Genomic DNA, 23399 nt, shown 5'->3' with positions numbered 1-23399 from the left:
AAAACAAACAGGGTTCTAGAGGGGAGGGGGGTGGGTGGATGGGTTAGCCTGGTGGTGGGTATTGAGGAGGGCACATTCTGCATGGAGCACTGGGTGTTATGCACAAACAATAAATCATGGAACACTTCATCTAAAACTAATGATGTAATGTATGGGGATTAACATAAGAATAAAAAAAAAAAGAAAACAAAAACACTAATTCAAAAAGATATATACACCCTATGTTTACTGCAGCATTATTTGCAATAGCCAGCATATGGAAGCAACCCAAATGTCCATCAATAAATGAATGGATAAAGAAGATGTAGTATGTGTAGATAATGCTATATTAATCCACCATAAAAAAATGTTAACTTGCCATTTGTGATAACATGGACAGACTGAGAGAGTATTATGCTAAATGAAGTAAGTCAGAGGGAGAAAGACAAATACCATATGATTTCACTTATATGTGGAATCTAAAAAACAAAAATAAACAAAAGCAGAAAGACTCATAAATACAGAGAATTGATGGTTGCTAAAAAAAAAAAAAAAAAGAGGGAGAGAGGGAAAGCAAAATGGGTGAAGGGGAGTGGGAGATACAGGCTTCCAGTTATGGAATGAATGTCAGGAGGATAAAAGGTACAGCATAGGGAATATAGTCAAAGTTATTGTAATAATGTTGTGTAGTGACAAATGGAATCTACATTTGTCGTGAGCATAACATAGCAGATAGACTTGCTGAGTCACTATGTTGTAACCTGAAACTAATGAAATGTTTGTGTGAACTATGCTTTAATAAAAAAAGTAATAAAAAAAGATTTTTAAAAAGTCCTCACCACAAAAAAAAAAATTATGTGAGGTGATGGACGTGGTAACAAATCTTGTGGTGTAACCATTTCACAGTACATAAGTGAATCAAGTCATCATGCTGTACACCTTAAACCTGCACACTGTTGTATCAATGATATCTCAATAAAGTCAGAAAACAAATTTTTAACATAAAACATCATGCTAATTAAGGGAGCCAGTCACAAAGAGAACAGACAATATATATGACAAAAAGTAGATAAAATGTTGACTAGGGCTGGGAGATGCAGAAAACGCAGTTTCATTAGAGGGTAAAAGGTTTCCATTTGGGGTAATAAAAGTGCTCTAAAATTGATCGTCATGGTAGTTGCACAATTCTGGGAATATACTAAGAACCACTGAATTGTACACTTTAAATCTGACAATTTTATAGCATATGAATTACATGTCAACCAAATTTTTATGAACAAAGCAAAAAAAAATTTCTTGAACCATCATATCCAAGAAATAAATTCACTTGTATATTCATCATTCGCTAGATGATAGAACTTACAAGTGTCAAACAAATATTAAACACATCTGTATACAAATGAAATCATCTACCTTTGGCTTTTTCCACTTGCCATTCAGATGCTCTGACTGTTGATATAATGTGTTTACTTTGAAATGTAGGAGTTATACTTTAACTTACTGATTGATTTCTCCTTGGATATAAGTACAAGCAATGGGAGAAGGAAACAGGAGTCTGAAAAGAAGCATTGCATTCCACTAGGATGTCTATGAAATGGATTTCAGTTCTTCTGCTGCTTCAGCTGAGCTGTTACTTCAGCTCTGGAAGTTGTGGAAATGTGCTAGTGTGGCCCACAGAATATAGCCACTGGATCAATATAAAGACAATCCTGGATGAACTTATCCAGAGAGGTCATGAAGTGACTGTTCTGACATCTTCAGCTTCCATTCTTGTTGATCCGAGCAAATCATCTACTATTAAATATGAGATTTATCCTGTATATTTACAGAGAAAGGATTTTGAGGATATTTTCAGGAAACTGATCCACATATGGATATATAATTTGCCAAGAGATACATTTTGGGGATATTTTTCACAACTGCAAGAAATCTTGTGGGAATATTCTGACTGTATTCAAAAGTTCTGTAAAGATATAGTTTTGAACAGGAAACTCATGACAAAACTACAAGAATCGAAGTTTGACGTCATTCTTGCAGATGCCATTGGACCCTGTGGTGAACTGCTGGCTGAGCTACTTAAAATACCTTTAGTGTACAGTCTCCGCTTCTCTCCTGGCTATAGAGTTGAAAAGTATAGTGGAGGACTTCCTTTACCTCCGTCCTACGTGCCTATGATTATGTCAGAATTAAGTGGTCAAATGACATTCATGGAGAGAGTAAAAAATATGATATATATGCTTTATTTTGACTTTTGTTTCCGATCATTTAGTGAGAAGAGTTGGGATCAGTTTTACAGCGAAGTACTAGGTAAGTCATGTTTTTAATTGGTAGCATGAAGTTTTAATTCTTAGTGCCAGGGAAGGTGAGTTTGTATAAATATAAAATCAGAGAAATTTGTCCTTTATAAGTGCAATGATGAAATGAAAATATAAAATGATCTCTCAACCTCACAAATGTTATGGAAAGACTTATATGACAGGGCCAGTTAGAACCCTGTGGTCCATTATTTAGTACATTACACTCCAGGAAGTCAATAACCACAAATTAAAACACTAAGGATTTCTTGAAGCAATTAGATACCTATTCTTTGTGTGTTTGTTTGTAATACTTAAAAAATTTTTTTTTACTTTTTTCTGGATAAAGTGTTTTAACCTTTCTTTGTTATTTATTAAATACAGGGTGAAAGTATTACTTCTGATATGCTTTACTTTTTAGAATAATTTTAAGTCACAGCATATTGAGTCAAGATTTCCCATTTAACCCTTGCCCCCACACATGCATAAAACATTCCCCACCAGAGTGGTACATTTGTTACAACTGATGAACCTACATTGACACATATTATCATCCAAAGTCCATAGTTTACATTAGAGTTCACTCTTGGTGTTGTACATTCTATAGGTTTTAACAAATTTTGGGGGGATGCCTGGGTGGCTCAGCCGTTAAGCGTCTGCCTTCGGCTCAGGTCATGATCTCAGGGTCCTGGGATCGAGCCCCGCATCGGGCTCCCTGCTCCGTGGGAAGCCTGCTTCTCCCTCTCCCACTCCTCTTGCTTATGTTCCCTCTCTCACTGTGTCTCTCTCTGTCAAATAAATAAAATCTTCAAAAAAAAAAAAAAAGGTTTTAACAAATTTTTAATGATATGTATACATCACTATTGTATCAGAGTAGTTTCACTGCCTTAAAAATCCTCTCTGCTGTGCCTATTTCCTACATATCCATTTTACTTTACTTTTTCCATTTTTTAAAAAAGGCATTAGAGGGGTCCCTGGGTGGCTCAGTTGGTTAAGCATCTGCCTTCAGCTTAGGTCATGATCCCAGAGTCCTAGGATTGAGGCCCACGTCAGGCTCTCTGTTCAGCAGGAAGCCTGCCTCTCCCTCTTGATCTGCCTGCCACTTCCCCTGCTTGTGCTCTCTCTCTCTCTCTGTCAAATAGATAAATAAAATCTTTTTTAAAAAAGACATTAGAAATTTCACTATCTTGATGAAAGCAGACATATTAATTGAGGAGTCACATATTTCTAGTATAACTGTCTATAAAGTATTGAGGATATTATTTCCACTTGTTTCCCTTTAATTTAAAAATTAAAGTGTTTTGTCATATTACCTGAAAGAGTCCTTCATAACTGGACTAAGTGGTGGCTCTACCCCAGACTCAGGAACCTATAATAAGAAGTTTCTAATGATTACAAATTCTTTCACCAGGGCTTATAAATCATGTTTTAAAGGCCTAAAATCTTGTTGAAAGTTGCACATACACATTAATAGTTCACATTTTTTAAAAACTGTTACTCCGTTAAAGAAAAAGTGAGCCAAAATTAAGAGTGCACATACCTATTTCCATACTTGATGAAAATATTCCAGCTGTTATTTGCAAATATCATTTAATATACAAATATTATTAAGCTCCTAATGTGAACCAAGTGCAATGGTAAGTACAAGGAATCAAACCATACCTTCAAAACCTCACAGTTTTCTTGGAAAATCTAGGATCAAGGGAATAACTTGCTAAATTATAGAAATGAGACTGAGTACCCTAGGGAAATGTGTTTCCATTGGTTAATTGATTGGGGAGCTCAAATAATTGTTTACATTTGCATCTGCTACTTCTGCAGCATTTTAAAGTAAACAAATGCATGTTTAATTTGATAGTAGCTTAGGTTTAATAATTGTTTATGATTGTGAATGTACTATTGTGATGTTAGAAATGAGTCTTACGCTTTGTCTTTCAAATATACATATGAACAACATATAAATGTGTAAATATATATTTGCATCATTATACATGTTTGTATCATATATGTGCTCTATTATCAAACTACAAATATTTTTGAACATTTTTGACTAAATTATTCCAAACTCTTTTCAGAAAATTCCCTAGTATATTCACATTACATTACTCTTATTTCCTCTACCTGTTGCTTGTTGTGGGGTTTTTTTTACTTATTTATTTATTTACTTTTATTTTTCTATTAAGTTTTAATTTTAATTCCAGTATAGTTAACAGAGAGTGTTATATTAGTTTCAGGTGTACAATATAGTGATTCAACAATTCTGGACATCACCCTGTGCTCATCACAAGTGTCCTCCTTAATCCCCATCACCTATTTAATCCATCCCCCCACCCACTGCCCCTCCAGTAACCCTCAGTTTGTTTTCTACAGTTCAGAGTCTATTTCTTGGTTTGTCTTTTTGTCTGTTTATCTGGTTTCTTAAATTCCACATATGAGTGAAATCATATGGTATTTGTCTTTCTCTGACTGACTTATTTTACTTAGTATAATACTCTCTAGCTCCGTCTGTGTCATTGCAAATTGCAAGATTTCATTTTTTAAAAAAGATTTTCTTTATTTCAGAGAGAGAGAGAGAAAGTGAGTGGGAGAGAGAGGGAGAGAGAATCTGAAGCATACTCCACACTGACCACATAGCCCCACTTGGGGCTCCATCCCACGAACACTAGATCATGACCTGAGCCAAAACCAAGAGTCGGATGCTTAACCAACTGAGCCAGCCAAGTGCCCCAAGATTTCATTCTTCTTTATGGCTGAGTAATATTCATTGTATAAATATACCACTTCTTTAGCCATTCATCAGTTGGTGGACACTTAGGCTGTTTCCATAATTTGGCTATTGTAGATAATGCTGCTATAAACATTGGGGTACATGTATCCCTTTGAATGAGTATTTTTGTATTCTTTGGGTAAATACCTAGTAGTGCAATTGTTGAATCATAGGGTACATCTATTTTTAACTTTTTGAGAAACCTCCACACTTGTTTCTTGTGGCTTTGATTTTAGCCATTCTGAAAGATGTGAGGTGGTATCTCACTGTAGTTTTGATTTGCATTTCCCTGATGATGAGGGATGTGGAGCATCTTTTCATGTGTCTATTGGCCATCTGTATGCCTTCTTTGGAGAAATGTCTGTTCATGTCTTCTGTCCTTTTTAAAATTGGATTATTTGGTTTTGGGGTATTGAGTTGTATAAGTTCTTTTTTTTTAAGATTTTATTTATTTATTTGACAGACAGAGACACAGCGAGAGAGGGAACACAAACAGGGAGAGTGGGAGAGGGAGAAGCAGACTTCCTGCCAAGCAGGGAGCCCAATGAGGGGCTCGATCCCAGGACCCTGGGATCATGACCTGAGCCGAAGGCAGACACTTAACGGCTGAGCCACCCAGGCACCCTATAAGTTCTGTATATATTTTGGGTACTAACCCTTTCTCAAATGTCATTTGCAAATATCTTCTCCCATTCAGTATGTTGCCTTTTAGTTTTATTGTTTCCTTCATTATACAGAGGTGTTTGTTTTTTTTTTTTAACTTTGATGTAGTCCCAATAGTTTATTTTTGCTTTTATTTCCCTTGCCTCAGAAGACATATCTAGAAAAATGTTCCTATGGCTGATGTCAGAGACATTATTGCCTGTACTCTCTTCTAGGATTTTTATAGTTTCAGGTTTCACATTTAGTTTTTTAATCCATTTTGAATTTATTTTTGTGTATGGTATAAGAAAGTGGTCCAGTTTCATACCTTTGCATGTAGCTGCCCAATTTTCCCAACACAATTTGTTGAAGAGACTATCTTTTTTCCCATTGGATATTCTTTCCTCTTTGTCAAAGATTAATTGACCATATAACTGGGTTTTCTATGCTGTTCCATTGATCTATGTGTCTGTTTTTGTGCCAGTACCATACTATCTTGATTACAGCTTTGTAGTATAACTTGAAGTCTGGAATTGTGATAGCTCCCATTTTTTTCTTTTTCAAGATTGCTTTAGCTATTTGGAGTCTTTTGTGGTTCTATACAAATTTTAGGATAGTTTGTTCCAGTTCTGTGAAAAATGCTGTTGGTGTTTTGATAGGGATTGCATTAAATATGTAGATTGCTTTGGGTAGTATATACAGTTCAATATTTGTTCTTCTAATTCATGTGCACAGAATGCCTTTCCGTTTCCTTATATCCTCTTATATCCTTATTCCTAGGTACTTTATTATTTTTGGTGCAATTACAAATGGGATTATTTTCTTAATTTCTCTTTCTTCTGCTTCATTATTAGTATATAGAAATGTAACAGATTTCTGTATACTGATTTTGCATCCTGTGACTTTACTGAATTAATTTAACAGTTCTAGTAGTTTTTTGGTAAGTCATGTCATCTGCAAATAGTGAAAGTTTTGCTTTTGGATAACTTTTATTTCTTTTTGTCCTCTGACAGCTGTAGCCAGGACTTCTAGTACTATGTTGAATAAAAGTGGTAAGAGTGGACATCCTTGTCTTGTTCCTGACCTTAGGAGAAAAGCTCTCTGTTGTTCCCCATTGAGTATGATATTCACTGTGGGTTTTCCATATAAGGCCTTTATTTTGTTGAAGTATGTTCACTCTAAACCAACTTTGTTGAGAGTTTTTATCATGAATGGATGTGTACTTTGTCAAATGCTTTTTCTGCATACATGGAAATGATCATATGGTTTTTATCCCTTCTCTTATTGATGTGATGTTTGGTTTTTTTCCCTTCAGGAAGACCCACTACATTATTTGAGTTAATGGGAAAGGCTCAAATATGGCTCATTCGAACCTACTGGGATTTTGAATTTCCTCGCCCACTCCTACCAAATTTTGAATTTGTTGGAGGACTCCACTGCAAACCTGCCAAACCCCTGCCTAAGGTAACTGATTCCTGTTTCTTTTGTTTTATTTTCTCTGAGGCATTTCACCAGTATTCTAGCTTAAAAACACCATTTCTCAACAATGTTTGTGTGTCCCCAACAATATCTGCAGGCAAATCCAATGTTTACTTGCTGTCACTCCAACATTTACACAATTCATTTGAGATCCCAAGGTTTGACAACTTAGAGCATTAAAGGGTTTGCTTAGCCTATGAGAACATGTGTTTTCTGCCACACACCAAGACTGGACAAAATCTTAGTAAAGATCGGGGGAACATGGTTCTCAACATTATAGCTGACAAAATGAGTGCAGAGAAAACTACACTGTGTATATAATAAGGACCATAAATTCTGCATATTTAATAAGGACCAAATAATTTCTACCACTTATATCTGAAAAACATTCACAATATAAAATTACAAAAGAGTTCTGTATGCTTTCTTTTTTTTTTTTTGAAAGAAAGCAATAATGTAATATGTTTTAAGTTGATATTGTAACTTTAAGACAAAATTGAAAAACAAGTATCCCTTACTGAATGATTTTATGGTCTCTTCAACATCTTGTTTGTCTACCTTCTTATTGGTAATAAGATAAAACTAAGATCTTATTTGGTGGTTAACCTAATATCAATTTTGATTACAAAATGTTTAGGTGTATATGGTAAATTTCTCAAGGTCTAAATCCTGAGGTAAAACTAGCAAAAGTTCTATTCAGTCTAATACAGTGTCCATCAACAGATAAATCCATAAACAAAATGTATTTACACACAATGGAATATTAGTCATAAAATAGAAGAAAATTCTAACACATACTCCAACGTGGAAAACCTTAGGACATTATGCAAAGTGAAAGGGGTAATCACAGAAAGACAAATACTGTATGATTCCACTGATATGAGGTATGCAGATTAGTCAAATTCATAGAAATACAAAGTATAATGATGGCTGCTAAAGATGTAAAGGAGGGAATGGGGAATTGTTATATAATGGGTACAGAGTTCCAGTTTAGCAAGATGAAAAAGTTCCAGTGATTGGTTACCCAACAGTGTAAATATACCCATTATTGAACTGCATACCCAGGAATAGTTAAAATGGCAATTTTTGTGTGTATTTTATCACAATTTAAAGATAAAAACAGCCATTACTCTAATAACTCCTGATAATATTTGGTATCTCTCTTTAGCTGTTTGTAGAAATTCTCTTTTTTAAAAACGATTTATTTATTTGAGATAGAGTAGGGGCGTTGGGGGGAGTGGAGCAGAGGGAGAGAGAGAATACCCAGCAGATTCCCCATTGAGTGTAGAGCCAGACTCGGGGCTCAATTTCAGAACCCTGAGATCATGACCTGAGATGAAATCAAGAGTCAGATACTTAACTGACTGAGCCACCCAGGCGCCCCTGTAGAAATTCTTTTAATAGTGTTTGCTATGCTGTTCCTCTTTTGTGATGGAGCAAATTCTTTCTTCACAGGAAATGGAAGAGTTTGTCCAGAGCTCTGGAGAAAACGGTATTGTGGTGTTTAGTCTAGGGTCAATGGTCAATAACATGTCAGAGGAAAGAGCCAATGTGATTGCATCAGCCCTTGCCCAGATTCCACAAAAGGTTAGATAAAGTAACTTAATCATATACAACTACTTAATAAGTCTGTTAAACTGTGTAAAGGGTTTGATTACCCTTTCCTTCATGACATGGAAACCATGATGATAGCTCCAATTTATCTCAGATATGAGCAAAATATACACAGCAGATGCTATCCTCATTAGTATAGTGGTGAGTATCCCCGCCTGTCACAGCAGATGCTAAAGTAGTACGGAAGGTGTTTTGACAATAACTTTGGTATTAACATTGAGATCAGAAAGAAATATATTTAGGAGGTATATACTTAGGAGGTACAGCGTAAAGTTTGCTATTATAATGTATCATGGGCAGATACAGAAATCACCAAATTCTGTCCTGTCATTCACTCCTTTTCCTTACAGGATTTCCAAGGGCACTGAATACCTCATAGATGTTCTCAGAAAGGAGTTAAATTTCAATAGTTATGTTAAGCAGGAACTGATAAAAGTCTGAAAAGCATCATGCAGTTTATGCTTGCTGGATAATCCAGGTTTCTTTTCCTTCCCCTAAATTTTTGAGATAAGCCTATTCAGTATGCTGTTCAGAGAGAGGATGGCCAGGGTTCACCAAGCTATGTCTAGGCATTCATCCAGCCTAGATTATTTAGAGAAAGAGAAAAACTGACATGACTGGTGGAGTGGGCCCTATTAAAAGAGTAAGATAAATGAAAAAGGGGGAGATGGGTCTACCCCTCAAGGTGACCCTGTGCTTACTAATACGTGGTTCCAAAAGGACTTTAACTTATCAGAATACTAACTCCTCCTGATTAAGGAAGGAAATGTAAATATATTAAGGAGTCAACCAGAAACAAGCCTAGCAAGGGAAAGTTTCAGATGCCTCTTTCTACATAAAATATAGTAGTAAATTGCTTTCCAATATATAGAAAAAAACCTGGAGTATTTGGGTATTTGTGAACTACTTTTTAGTTTACTGATATAGTTTCTCTTTATGCTAATGTTCACTTAATATCTAAAGTTACTTGAAACATAGCAAATATATGTTAACCAATGAAAACTATAATCCAGTTTATGAGGATTGCTGGGGAATTCTAAAATCAATCTATTTTGGTACTGAGAATGGAAATTGCTTGGGTATAGACCTCATATTAATCAAAGCTGTCAATGCTTTGTAGTGCATCACTGAAGTGTTAACAATCAGTTAAATAAAATTTAGCATCATCACAGTTTTGGATTTTTTTTCAGCAGCTACACTGTTATTTCTGAAGTGCCAACAGGCTCTTCTTTGTAACATTTAAAAAACTTCCAAACCAAGAAATAGTAATAATAACCTGGATTCATGTAAAAAATTACATTTTTCTTGGAAGTAGTGCCTAATAATTAGTAATGTAAAATAAATTAAATGTACTAAGTAGAAATTATTTATATTAATAAATTACTAATAAGCAGAATTATTTCTCACAAGCAGCAGATTGCATACTTAGCTTTTTTGTATATCAAAAGACATAAAACTCTAATAAAATAATGTATGGAACAAGTAGATACAAGTGAACTTCTGTAACACTTAAAAAGGAATAAATAGGTTAATATGACATCGGAAGATGAAAGCAATTATAATAGATAAAACAAATGTGTAGATCTTAGTAATTTCCTACTTGTTTGCACTAGAATTATAATAACTGCTTAAAAATGTTTTAAATACTTGTATTTGTCACTGATAATCTCATTTGTCTAATCTCTATGTGTGAACCATCATGATTACAATCATACTTGATTGAATATAAAAATAAGGAACAAAAATGTGGGTATTTTATTATACCAGTGTTTTAGTAGTCTTACTTTTAATATCTTTTGTCCTTATTACTTACCAGTCAATGAAAGGGGTCTAACTAGATTATCTCTTAATTTCTTTAAAATTCCTACATGCTATAACTTCAAAGTTCAACTCATGAAATAAGGTATTTTCTTAACAGGTTCTATGGAGATTTGATGGCAAGAAACCAGACACCTTAGGGCCAAATACTCGGCTATATAAGTGGATCCCCCAGAATGACCTTCTTGGTAAGAATCTGGAAAACACTGAATTGAAAGTAACTCTAAACAAAATGATAAGAGTTTCCAAGAAGGAAATTGATTGAACATTTATTATTGAAAAACTCAAAAACCAAACTTAACTTCCTTACATTTATTTTGCAGTCCTAGGGGGGAAAAGATAAGATACAGCATGTTATTATATACAGTCACATTCCTTATGGCCAGAGTCAAAGTATCTTTATTTCAGGTGTAATTACTTCTCAAAGGTAATTTTTTTATTTTTTAATTTAAATTCAAATAGCCAATATAGTACATCATTAGTTTTGGATGTAATGTTCAATAATTTATCAGTTGCATATAACACCCAGTGCTCATCACATCATGTGCCCTCCTTAATGCCCATCACCCAGTTACCCCATCCTCCCACACACCGCCCCTCCAGCAACCTTCAGTTTGTTTCCTATATTTAAGAGTCTTTCATGTTTTTTCTCCCTCTCTGATTTTTTTCCATTCCGTTTTTCCTCCCTTTCCTTATGATCCTCTGTGCTGTTTCTTATATTTGCCATATGAGTGGAACCATAAGATAATTGTCTTTCTCTGGTTGACTTATTTCATTCAGCATAATACCCTCCAGTTCCATCCATGTCATTGTAAATGGCAAGTATGCATCCTTTCTGATGGCTGAGTAATATTCCATTGTATATATATATACCACACCTTCTTTATCCATTCCTCTGTCCATGGATATCTCAGCTCTTTCCACAGTTTGGCTACTGTGGATATTGCTACTATAAACACTGAGGTGCGGGTGCTCCTTCAGATCAATACATTTGTATCTTTGGGGTAAATACCTAGTAGTGCAATTGCTGGGTCATAGGGAAGCTCTATTTTTTTTTTTTTTAAAGATTTTATTTATTTATTTGAGACAGAGAGAATGAGAGAGACAGAGAGCACATGAGAGGGGGGAGGGTCAGAGGGAGAAGCAGGCTCCCTGCTGAGCAGGGAGCCCGATGCGGGACTCGATCCCGGGACTCCGGGATCATGACCTGAGCCGAAGGCAGTCGCTTAACCAACTGAGCCACCCAGGCGCCCCGAAGCTCTATTTTTAACTTCTTGAGGAACCTCCATACTATTTTCCAGAGTGGCTGCACCAGCTTGAATTCTCACCAACAGTGTAAGAGGGTTTGCAAACAGTCATTTGCAAATTTCTTCTCTTATTCCATAGGTTGCCTTTTAGTTTTATTGACTATTTCCTTTGCTGTGCAGAACCTTTTTATCTTGATGAAGTCCCAATAGTTCATTTTTGCTTTGTTTCACTTGCCTTTGGAGACAGGTCTAGCAAGAAGTTGCTGTGACCAAGGTTGAAGAGGTTGCTGCTTGTATTCTCCTCTAGAATTTTGATGGATTCCTGTCTCACATTTAGGTCTTTCATCCATTTTGAGTTTATCTTTGTGCATGATGTAAGAAAATAATCTAGCTTCATTCTTCAACATGTGGCTGTCCAATTTTCCCAGCACCATTTATTGAAGAGACTGTCCTTTTTCCATTGGGTATTCTTTCCTGCTTTGTTGAAGATTAGTTGACCATAGAGTTGAGGGGCCATTTCTGGGCTCTCTATTCTGTTCCATTGACCTATGTATCTGTTTTTGCGCTTTTATGATATTGAGGTATATTCCCTCTATCCCTACACACTCCCTTGATAATTACAGCTTTGTAATATAGCTTGAAGTCCAGAATTGTGATGCCACCAACTTTGGTTTTCTTTTTCAACATTCCTTTGGCTATTCAGGGTCTTTTCTGGATCCATACAAATTTTAGGATTATTTGTTCCAGCTCTGTGAAAAATGTTGATGGTATTTTGATAGGGATTTCATTGAAAATGTAGATTGCTCTGGGTAGCATAGACATTTTAACAATATTTATTCTTCCAATCCATGAGCATGGAATATTTTTTCATTTCTTTGTGTCTTCCTCAATTTCTTTCATAAGTCTTCTGTAATTTTTAGAGTACAGATCCTTTCTTTCTTTCTTTTTTTCTTTTTTTAAAGATTTTATTTATTTGACAGAGAGAGACACAGCAAGAGAGGGAACACAAGCAGGGGGGAGTGGGAGAGGGAGAAGCAGGCTTCCCGCTGAGAGGGGAGCCTGATGCGGGGCTCGATCCCAGGACCCTGGGATCATGACCTGAGTCGAAGGCAGACGCTTAACGACTGAGCCACCCAGGCGCCCCCAGATCCTTTATTTCTTTAGTTAAGTTTATTCCTAGGTATCTTATGGTTTGAGTGCAATTGTAAATAGGATCAACTCCTTAATTTCTCTTTCTTCTATCTCATTGTTAGTGTATAGAAATGCAACTGATTTCTGTGCATTGATTTTATATCCTGCCATGTTGCTGAATTCCTGTATGAGTTCTAGCAATTTTGGGGCAGAGTGTTTTGGGTTTTCCACATAAAGTATCATGTCATCTGTGAAGAGCGAGAGTTCGACTTCTTCTTTGCCAATTTGAATGCGTTTTTATTTCTTTTTGTTGTCTGATTGCTGAGGGTAGGACTTCTAGTACTATGTTGAACAAAAATGGTGAGAGTGGGCATCCTTGTCGTATTCCTGACCTTAGAGGAAAAGCTCTTGGTTTTTCCCCCATTGAGAATGATATTCTCTGTAGGCTTTTCATAGGTGGCTTTTATGATATTGAGGTATGTTCCCTCTATCCCTACACTGTGGAGAGTTTTAATCAAGAAATATACTGTATTTTTGTCAAATGCTTTTTCTTTATCACTTGAGAGGATCACATATGGTTCTTCTCCTTTCTTTTATTAATGTGATGTATTACATTGATTGATTTGTGAATGTTGAACCACCCTTGCAGCCCAGGAATAAATCCCACTTGGTCATGGTGAATAATCCTTTTAATGTACTGTTGGATCCTATTGGCTAGTCTTGGTGAGAATTTTGGCATCCATGTTCATCAGGGATATTGGTCTGTAATTCTCCTTTTTGGTTGGGGTCTTTGTCTGGTTTGGGGATAAAGGTAATGCTGGCCTCATGGAACAAGTTTGGAAATTTTCCTTCCATTTCTATTTTTTGAAACAGCTTCAGAAGAATAGGTATTAGTTCTTCTTTAAATGTTTGGTAGAATTCCCCTAGGAAGCCATCTGGCCCTGGACTCTTGTTTGTTGGGAGATTTTTCATTACTACTTCAATTTCTTTCCTGGTTATGGGTCTGTTCAGGTTTTCTATTTCTTCCTGTTTCAGTTTTGGTAGTTTATAAGTTCCCAGGAATGCATCCATTTCTTCCAGATTGTCTAATTTTTTGGCATATATTTGCTCATAATATGTTCTTAAAATTATTTGTATTTCCTTGGTGTTGGTCATGATATCTCCTCTTTCATTCATGATTTTATTAATTTGGGTCCTTTCTCTTTTCTTTTGTATAAGTCTGGCTAGGGGTTTATTGATCTAATTAATTCTTTGAAAGAACAAGCTTCTAGTTTCATTGATCTGTTTTACTCTTCTTTTGGTTTCTATTTCATTGATTTGTGCTCTGATCTTTATTATTTTTCTCCTCCTACTTGGTTTAAGCTTTATTTGCTGTCCTTTCTCCAGCTCCTTTAGGTGTAAGGTTAGCTTGTGTATTTGAGACTTTTCTAATTTTTTTGATAAAGGCTTGCATTGCTATATACTTCCCTCTTAGGACGGCCTCTGCTGCATCCCAAAGGTTTTGAACAGTTGTGTTTTCATTTTCATTTGTTTCCCTGAAATGTTTTAATTCTTCTTTAATTTCCTGGTTGACCCATTCATTCTTTAGTAGGATGCTCTTTTACCTCCAAGTGTTTGAATTCCTTCCAAATATCCTCTTGTAAATGAGTTCAAGTTCAAAGAATCATGGTCTGAAAATATGCAAGGGATAATCTTAATCTTTAGGTATGTGTTGAAACCTGATTTGTGACCCAGTATGTGATCTATTTTGGAGAAAGTTCCATGTGCACTTGAGAAGAATGTGTTTTCTGTTCTTTTAGGATGGAATGCTTTGTATATATCTGTGGAGTCCATCTGGTCCAGTGTGTCTTTCAAAGCCCTTGTTTCCTTGTTGATCTTCTGCTTACATGTCCATTGCAGTGAATGGGGTATTGAAGTCCCCTACTATTACTGTATTATTATCAATGTGTTTCTTTAATTTGGTTATTAATTTATTTATATAAATGGCTGCTCCCAAGTTAGGAGCATAAATATTTATAATTGTTAGATCTTCTTGTTGGATAGACCCTTTAAGTATGATATAGTGTCCCTCTTCATCCCTTCCTACAGTCCTTGGTTTAAAATCTAATTTGTCTAATGTAAGGATTGCCACCCTAGCTTTCTTTTGATGTCCATTATCATGATAAATGGTTTTCCACCCCCTCACTTCCAATCTGGAAGTGTCTTTGGGTCTAAAATATGTCTCTTGCAGACAGCATATTAATGGGTCTTGCTTTTTTATGCAATCTGATACCTTGTGTCTTTCAATTGGGGCATTTAGCCCATTTACATTCAGAATAACTACTGAAAGTTATGAGTTTAGTGCTATTGTATTACCTGTGAAGTCACTGTTTCTGTGGACTGTCTCTGTTCCTTTCTGATCTATGTTACTTTTGGACTCTCTCTTCATTTAAAAGATCCCCTTTAATATTACTTGCAGGGCTGGTGTAGTGATCAGAAATTCTTTTAGTTTCTGTTTGTCCTGGAAGCTTTTTATTTCTCCTTCTATTTTCAATGACAGCCTTGCTGGATAAAATATTCTTGGCTGCATATTTTTCTCATTTAGCATCCTGAATATATCATGCCAGTCCTTTCTGGCTTGCCAGGTCTCTGTGAATAGGACTGCTGCAAGTCTAATATTTCTACCCTTGTAGATTATGGACCTCTTGTCCCAAGCTGCTTTTAGGATTTTCTCTTTGTCTCTGAGATTTGCAAGTTTCATTGTTGTATGTCGAAGAATTGACCTATTTTTATTGATTTTGAGGGGGGTTCTGTGTGCCTCCTGGACTTGAATGCCTGTTTCCTTCCCCAGATTAGGGAAGTTCTCAGCTATGATTTGCTCAAATATACCTCATGGCCTTCTCTTTCTCTTCCTCTGGGACCCCAATAATTCTAATATTGTTTCACTTTATGGTATCACAGATTTCTTGAAGCCTCCCCTCATGGTCCATTAGTTGTTTTTCTTGCTTTTCTCCAGCTTCCTTCCTTTCCATCATCTTGTCTTCTATGTTACTGACTCTTCTGCCTCATTTACCTTAGCTGTAAGAGCATCCATTTTAGACTGCATCTCAGTTAAAGCATTTTTAATTTCAGCATGATTAGATTTTATTTTTGCACTAAGAGATTCTCTAGTGTTTTATGCTTTTTTCAAGCCCACTTAGTAACTTTATAACCATTATCCTGAATTCCAGCTCTGACATTTTACCTATGTCCATATTGATTACATCTGTGACAGAGAGGATTACCTCTGGTTCTTTCTTTTGTTGTGACTTCCTCCTTCTAGTCATTTTACCCAGAGAAGAATGGATGAATGAGAGAACAAAATAAAAACTATCGACCATGACCCAAATGAAACACACCAGACAAATCCAAAGAGGTCAGAAATGAAAAAAGAAACAGAAAAAAGGGGGCAAAAGAGAGATTATAATCTCCCAGGTGGACAAAACACAGTGATCCACTTGGTCCTGGATGTATTTTGGTCTGCTTATTAGAAGACACTAAATCCTAAAATTGTAAAGAAAGTAGAACTTATATATATATACAAAAATAAAATTGAAATAGTGAAAGAAAGCCAAAAATGAAGAATAGATCTATAAAGTGTAAATTTAAAAATGAAAGTTAAAAAAATACTTAAAAACAAAGAGTTGATAAAATAAGAAACCAGCTGAGATGCCTCTCTGGCTCAGTCAGTTAAGCAACTGCCTTCAACTCAGGTCATGATCTCCAGGTTCTGGGATCAAGTCCCACATTTGGCCCCCTCCTCAGCAGGGAGTCTGCTTCTCTCTCTCCCTCTGCTCCTCCCCACTGCTTGTTCTCTCTCTCTCTCTCAAATAAATAAAATCTTTAAAAAATAAATAAGAAACCAGTTGAAAAGGAAAAAAAGAAAAGGAAAATTTTAAACTGAAAGATAAATGAATCTTGAGAAAAAAAACCTCAATTTCTATATACTATTTTCCCATAGTGTTGGAGTTTTGCAGTCCTGTGTGCTCCACAAACTGGGTGTTTTCTTGTTTCAGCTGGTCTTCTGGGGGAGGGACCAGCTGTGCTGATTATCAGGTGTCTTTGCCTGGGCAGACTTGCACCACCCCTTGCTAGGGGCCTGGGCTCAGTGTAAGCTGATTCTGATTGCTCTATGTGGCTTTTGTTCCCTGAAAGCCCTCTGTGCCTCTTTAGAGGATGAAAATAAAAATGGCTGCACCCCAATTTCCAGCCCTGAAGCTGAAAGATTGCAGTCCCCTCTCTTCTGTAAACCTTCAGGATAAGCAGTCTTCACTTCTGTGTCTGCCAAACTCTAGACTCTTGCAGTGCATGCCCACACTGATCCTCCCAGGGGAAGGTGGGTCACCACATTTCTGCCCTTTTCAGGACACCCCCCCCACACACACACACACACAGAGCAGTTGCCCAGTCCTGCACCCTCCTGCACCACCCCTTCTGGGGGAAGGTGGAGAGTCACCACGTTTATGCCCTTTGGAGGGCCCCCACACAGAGAGCAGTCACCCGATCATGCTGCAGTTTGGGGTTCATGGCGAACTGAGCTGAGAGCCCCCTCCTGTCTCACTGAACATAACTGGTTTCTCTGCTCTAATGCTTGGGAATTCTGCCAGCTCAGGCACCCCATTCTTTCTGTGACCCCAGGGATCCTGAGACCACACTGTCTCACCTAGGATTCTGCCCCACCTCACCACCTGAGTACCTTTCAGGCAGGAGTGTCTCTCCCTGGAGCAGACTTCAAAAGGGTCTGTGTTTGCACTCTGGGGCTATATCAATTTTTGGTAGCCAGCTTATGGAGGCTCCCTCCCCCCTCCATTTATTTTCCAAATATACCCTCAGATTCATTTTTCTGCACCTCCTACCTTGCAAAAAGTGGTCACTTTTCTATTTGTAGAATTCCAGCAATTCTTTTCTTGTATCTCAGGTTGAATTCATAGGTGTTCAGAATAATTTGATAGTTTTCTAGCTAAATTCAGGAACAAGATGAAATGAGGTTCCCTACTCCCACCATTTTGCCTCCCCCAATAATTTCTTAATAACTACCTGGATCATCACTCTGTCTCCTAATTCTCCCACCTTATTCCTATCCTTTCTCATTCTGCATGGGTATTCAGTGTCACTGAAAAATAAAAGCCCCTCTTTAATTATCAGTGACCCTACATGTTCTCTAGGAAAACACCATAATAATTTCCATGAAGTCACAACACATTTCATGATAAAGTGCAGTCTTTCCCTGATTTGAACCACCACTATCACACTTCCTGCTACCTTGACACCCTACATGTTAAACTCAGTGACTTTACTGTTTAAGAGAATATGTTCTAATATGCCACCTCCTTGTCTTTTTTTTTTTTTTTGCACATGCTATTCTTTATCCAGAATGTTCCCTTTAAATTTGTCTGTCCAGCCATCTTGTATTCATTTTTCAAATTACAAGCACCACACCAATCTTCATTTACCTCTCCAGCAGATTTATGTGCTTCTTGCTCTGAGAACTGAAAGACATTTTAATGCTGTTTCATATGTATAATACTATATGCCTTATGTTGCCCAACTCTCATTTTATTTCTAAGACTTATAATTAATAATGTGCTGAGATTCATCCAATCCTAGGTCATCCAAAAACCAAAGCCTTTGTAACTCATGGTGGAGCCAATGGCATCTATGAGGCGATCCACCACGGGATCCCCATGGTGGGCATTCCTTTGTTTGCGGATCAACCTGATAACATTGCTCACATGAAGGCCAAGGGAGCAGCTGTCAGTCTGGATTTCCACACACTGTCTAGTACAGATTTGCTCAATGCATTGAGGATGGTCATTGATGATGCTTCGTGAGTATTATAATTTTTTTCAGTTCTGTCAATGGTGACCATGAGTTTCATCCTATATTTAAGAGGCTAATTTTGAAATTTTAATATGATTTAACTGATCTTAAATCTACTTTTATTTTCAACCAGACATTTATTTCAAAGTTGCATTTTAACCCCATTGATTTAATGGGTAACCAATTGCTGCAACAATTTTCCACATGAACAAATGCAAAAGTCATATAGGTAATTGTAAGAAAACATTTTTAAAGATATAATAGAATCCATAAAATGAAAGAATGAAGAATTTGCAGTTATGTAAAATAACTTTCAATTCAGTACCAAAGATTTCTAAAACTAAAAATCTTTTTGCCCAAAAATTAATTTTTATTCTTATTTTAATATATTTTATAATATGTAATTTATGTACCATAAAACTTAAAGTATAAAAATGTTATGGAATTATGAAACCATCACTATAATCTAAGTTTGGGACATTTTCATTTGCCCAAAAAGGAATCACATATGACTTAGAAGTCATTTCTCATTCCTCTTGCCTTAAGTAAACAATCTACTTTCTATCTTTACAAATTGCTGTATTCTGGATATTTCATACAAATGGAATCATACAATTTATGGTCTTTTGCATGTGGCTTCTTTCACTTGGCATGTTTTTGAGTTTCATTCATGTGGTAGTTTTGTATTGCTGAATAATATTCTATGGTATGGATATGCTACAATCTATTCATTTATCAGTTCATGAATATTTTGGTTATTTCCACATTTAGGAATTACAAATATTGCTACATATGTTATTGTGTGAACAAAATTTTTCATTTCTTTTGGATAGACATCTAGGAGTAGAGTTGGTGATCATATGTTAACTCTGTGAGGAACTGCCAAATTGATGTCCAAATGAGATGCATGCACCATTTTACATTTTCCACCTGCTGAGTATGTGAGATCCAAATTCTCCACATCATTACCAACACTTGTTATCATCTGTTTTATGACAGACATCCTAGTGGGTGTGAAGTGGTCCCTCCTTGTGGTCTTGATTTGCATTTCCCCCATAGCCAGAGTTATTAAGCATCTTTTCATATACTAATTTCCATTCATATATCCTCTTTAGAGAAATGTCTATTCCAATTTTTTGATAATTTTTAAATTTGATTACTTGTCTCACCTTATTAAAGAATTTGTTATGTGTTATGGATACAATACATTATCAGATATATGATTTGTTAATATTTTCTTCCATTCTGGCTGGCTTGATTTTTCACTTTCTTGATTGTGTCCTATTGAAGATAAAACTTTTTAAATATGATAAGATAAATATTGAAATTTTCTGTATTATAGAGGAAAACAATGTGAGGGAATTTGTAGTGCCTAGCACAGCAACCATGAATTCAGTATTTATTACTACTATAGTATTAATATTATATTAGGAGGGTATCATCTAAAGAAATGCTGAAAAATGTATTATCGAGAAGAAAATGATAGAACAATCAAATAATAAAAATCCTTTAAAGTAGGCAAGAAAGAAAAAGAAAATACCTTAGTAGTAGGTATATTATTACATCCACTTCACAATAATATTTTAGCTAATTTAGCTAAAAGTGAATATTTTAGCTAATTTTGAATTTATGAGCTATTCAGTTAGGACTATGTGCATTTTTCTTATATAATATATTTAAATGTTTTTCTGGAAAATATAACATGTTTTCAAATTCTAGGTTTCAAATAGTAACACACACACACACACACACAGACACACACACACACAGAACAAATGTCCAAGGGTGCTTTGATAGTGTGCCCAGAAAAGCCTCTCTGAGATGGAACACGAAGCTGGGTCAAGAGGTAGAAACAGTCTTGGGGTTTTGCTGGGAATAGTGTCCAGCAGAGAGACAGAGGGGACAGAAAGTGCAAAGGTGCTGAGGTGAGGACATGTTTGGCAACTTCAGTGAACTGCTAGCAGACCTCTGTGCCTACAACAGAGTGTACATGGGACAAAGTGACAGGAGAAGAGGTTGCTAGGCATCTGTATCTGTAAGATATAGTCCAAAATTCATAGTTGGATTTTATTCTAAATGTAATGAGAAGCCAGACAGAAATTTTGAGCAGGGAAGTGTCATGATCTGATATCTGTTTCAAAAATCAGACTGTCTACATGATGGAAAATAAAGAGTAGAGGGTAGAAGAGTGGAGACACGGGGACCAGTGAGGTGGCATTTTACTCACCATGACATAATTCCCTTTACTGCTTCATGAGGATCATTCTATAAGTGCATTCCCACCATCTCATTTTTAGCTGTTACAATGGCCCATATCATTTTCTCTGTTAGAAAAGATAAAACTATCCTAAATAAGCTTCCATTTTCACTTTTTAAAATATTTGTTGATGGGAAAATTCCAATTTAAAAGCCCAATCTCCTATGCGGACCCAAATAAAAAACACACTACTTCTGTAGTTCTATGGCATTTATTTTGAATCATTTGTATGGCACTTTTCAAAAACCTTTCATGGGAATTATATGATTAGGCAAATTAGCTTCCTTTCAATATCAGTATCTTTATGTTTCTCCTTTAGATACAAAGAGAATGCTATGAAATTATCAAGAATTCACCACGATCAGCCTGTAAAGCCCCTGGATAGAGCAGTCTTCTGGATCGAGTTTGTCATGCGCCACAAAGGAGCAAAACACCTCAGGCCAGCCTCCCACAACCTCACCTGGTTCCAGTACCACTCTTTGGATGTGATTGGGTTCCTGCTGGCCTGTGTGGCAACTGCTGTATTTGTCACCACACGGTGTTGTCTGTTTTGTTACCGGAAGTTTGCAAAAATAGGGACGAAGGAAAAAAAGGAGTAGTTGTATCTGGGGCCTCAAGCTGGTATGCCTCATAGATGGGACTCCTCAAGTTTATTCCAGAAAGAAGTTGTGATGTAAGATTCCCTTCCTCCTGCGACAAAATGACTTTTCACAACTTAGCTTCTCAGATCAAAATCTGCTTTTAAGGGACTTACTGCCTAAGAGTTAGAAATATGTCATGCCAACAGAAAAACTGGCAAAAATAAATAAAATAAAAATAAAACTGTATGGGTATTTATTGAAAATCATTATTCTAAATCAAAAGTAACCCCTCTCCAGAAATTATTGAGCTTAACTGTGTTTCAAACATTGGGCATGGACACAAGAACATACAGAAGGCTATTCACAATATCACTACGATTGTGCAAATACTCAGAATATTTTAACTTAATTCTGGTGCAGAATTTTGTAGTTTTGTACCTTGCTAGAGAAACTACAGGTAGTTGGAATTGTGTAAAATGATTTACCCATCCATTTTGTTTTGGAAGACCACTAATTCTCCTTGGCTCTTACTGTGGATCCAGCCTCAGCATCACTCCTTACCTAAGGACATGGGAAGTTGATGGCCTTTTACTCATGACCAGTTTACTCATTTTTCAGTGAAATGTTTGTGGAATTAGAAATGTAACACCACTACCTGAATCTTATTATAAAATTGAACTATCTGAAAGTCTTTGATTTCATGACCAAATTCTCTTTCCTTTTCTTGACCTTTTTTTTAAATTTTATTTTATTATGCTATGTTAATCACCATACATTATTAGTTTTTGATGTAGTGTTCCATGATTCATTGTTTGCGTATAACATCCAGTGCTCCATTCTGTACATGCCCTCTTTAATACCCATCACCAGGCTAACCTATCCCCCCGCCCACCTCCGCTCTAGAACCCTCAGTTTGTTTCTGAGTCCATAGTCTCTCATGGTTCATCTCCCCTCCGATTCCCCCCCCTTCATTTTCCCCTTCCTGCTATCTTCTTCTTCTTTTTAACATATAATGTATTATTTGTTTCAGAGGTACGGTTCTGTGATTCAATAGACTTACACAATTCATAGTGCTCACCATAGCCCATACCCTCCCTAATGTCTATTACCCAGCCACTCCATCCCTCCCACCCTCCACCACTCCAGTAAGCCTCAGTTTGTTTCCTGTTCTTGACCTTTAAGAATATTCACCTGGTTGCTTTCACTCTCATGTTCAGCATTTGATAATGGATGTAAGGTCTTATTAACCTGGCTAGCTCCTTGGGGCTCAGCAGAGGCAGGAGACAGAAATGCCCATCTCCCAGTTTTTCCCTGAAAGAGGCCTAGTTGTGTATTTTAAAAGCTGCTGCCCAAGGACTAGGCTTCAAATTCAGCATACATCTAGCAACAAACTGCAAACCTCCCTGGAGTCCAGTGGGTGCCCTTTACATGCTCACACTTTCACCCATTCCAGATCACCACTGTCTCACTGAAATGAGCTTGTACACATGACTGGCATGCTGGCCTTTGTGGCAGGAGCACAGGAGACATAAAACTTGATTGCTTGGCTCTGGGATATTTTTCAAATACATCATATGTGAGGTCACAAAAAATGTCTAAATAAATTTAAGAAAATTGAAATCATATCAAGCAACTTCCCTGATCTGGTGGCCAGAAGTGTCAGAAGTGTTATATTGTGGGCGCCTGGGTGGCTCAGTTGGTTGGGCGGCTGCCTTCGGCTCAGGTCATGATCCTGGAGTCCCGGGATCGAGT

The 23399-nt window shown here is 36.5% G+C and overlaps 1 protein-coding gene across 1 annotated transcript; it reads left to right on the top strand.

Moving 5' to 3' along the window:
- The first annotated feature begins 1542 nt into the window (after nt 1-1542).
- Nucleotides 1543-22229, top strand: LOC123841370 (UDP-glucuronosyltransferase 2B31-like). The gene is made up of 6 exons (XM_064584551.1): nt 1543-2286; nt 6998-7146; nt 8617-8748; nt 10694-10781; nt 18597-18816; nt 21386-22229. The coding sequence occupies exons 1-6, from the start codon at nt 1563-1565 to the stop codon at nt 21663-21665; spliced, it is 1593 nt and encodes a 530-aa protein (XP_064440621.1). The 5' UTR covers nt 1543-1562; the 3' UTR covers nt 21666-22229.
- The last annotated feature ends 1170 nt before the right edge of the window (nt 22230-23399 follow it).

Source organism: Mirounga angustirostris, unplaced genomic scaffold (genome assembly GCF_029215605.1).
Source record: "Mirounga angustirostris isolate CCGP_5_RB_7025 unplaced genomic scaffold, mMirAng1.0.hap1 SCAF_2, whole genome shotgun sequence".
Lineage (NCBI taxonomy): Eukaryota > Metazoa > Chordata > Mammalia > Carnivora > Phocidae > Mirounga > Mirounga angustirostris.
The sequence above is the reverse complement of the archived record's forward strand: the minus strand, read 5'-3'. Positions and strand labels throughout refer to the sequence as shown.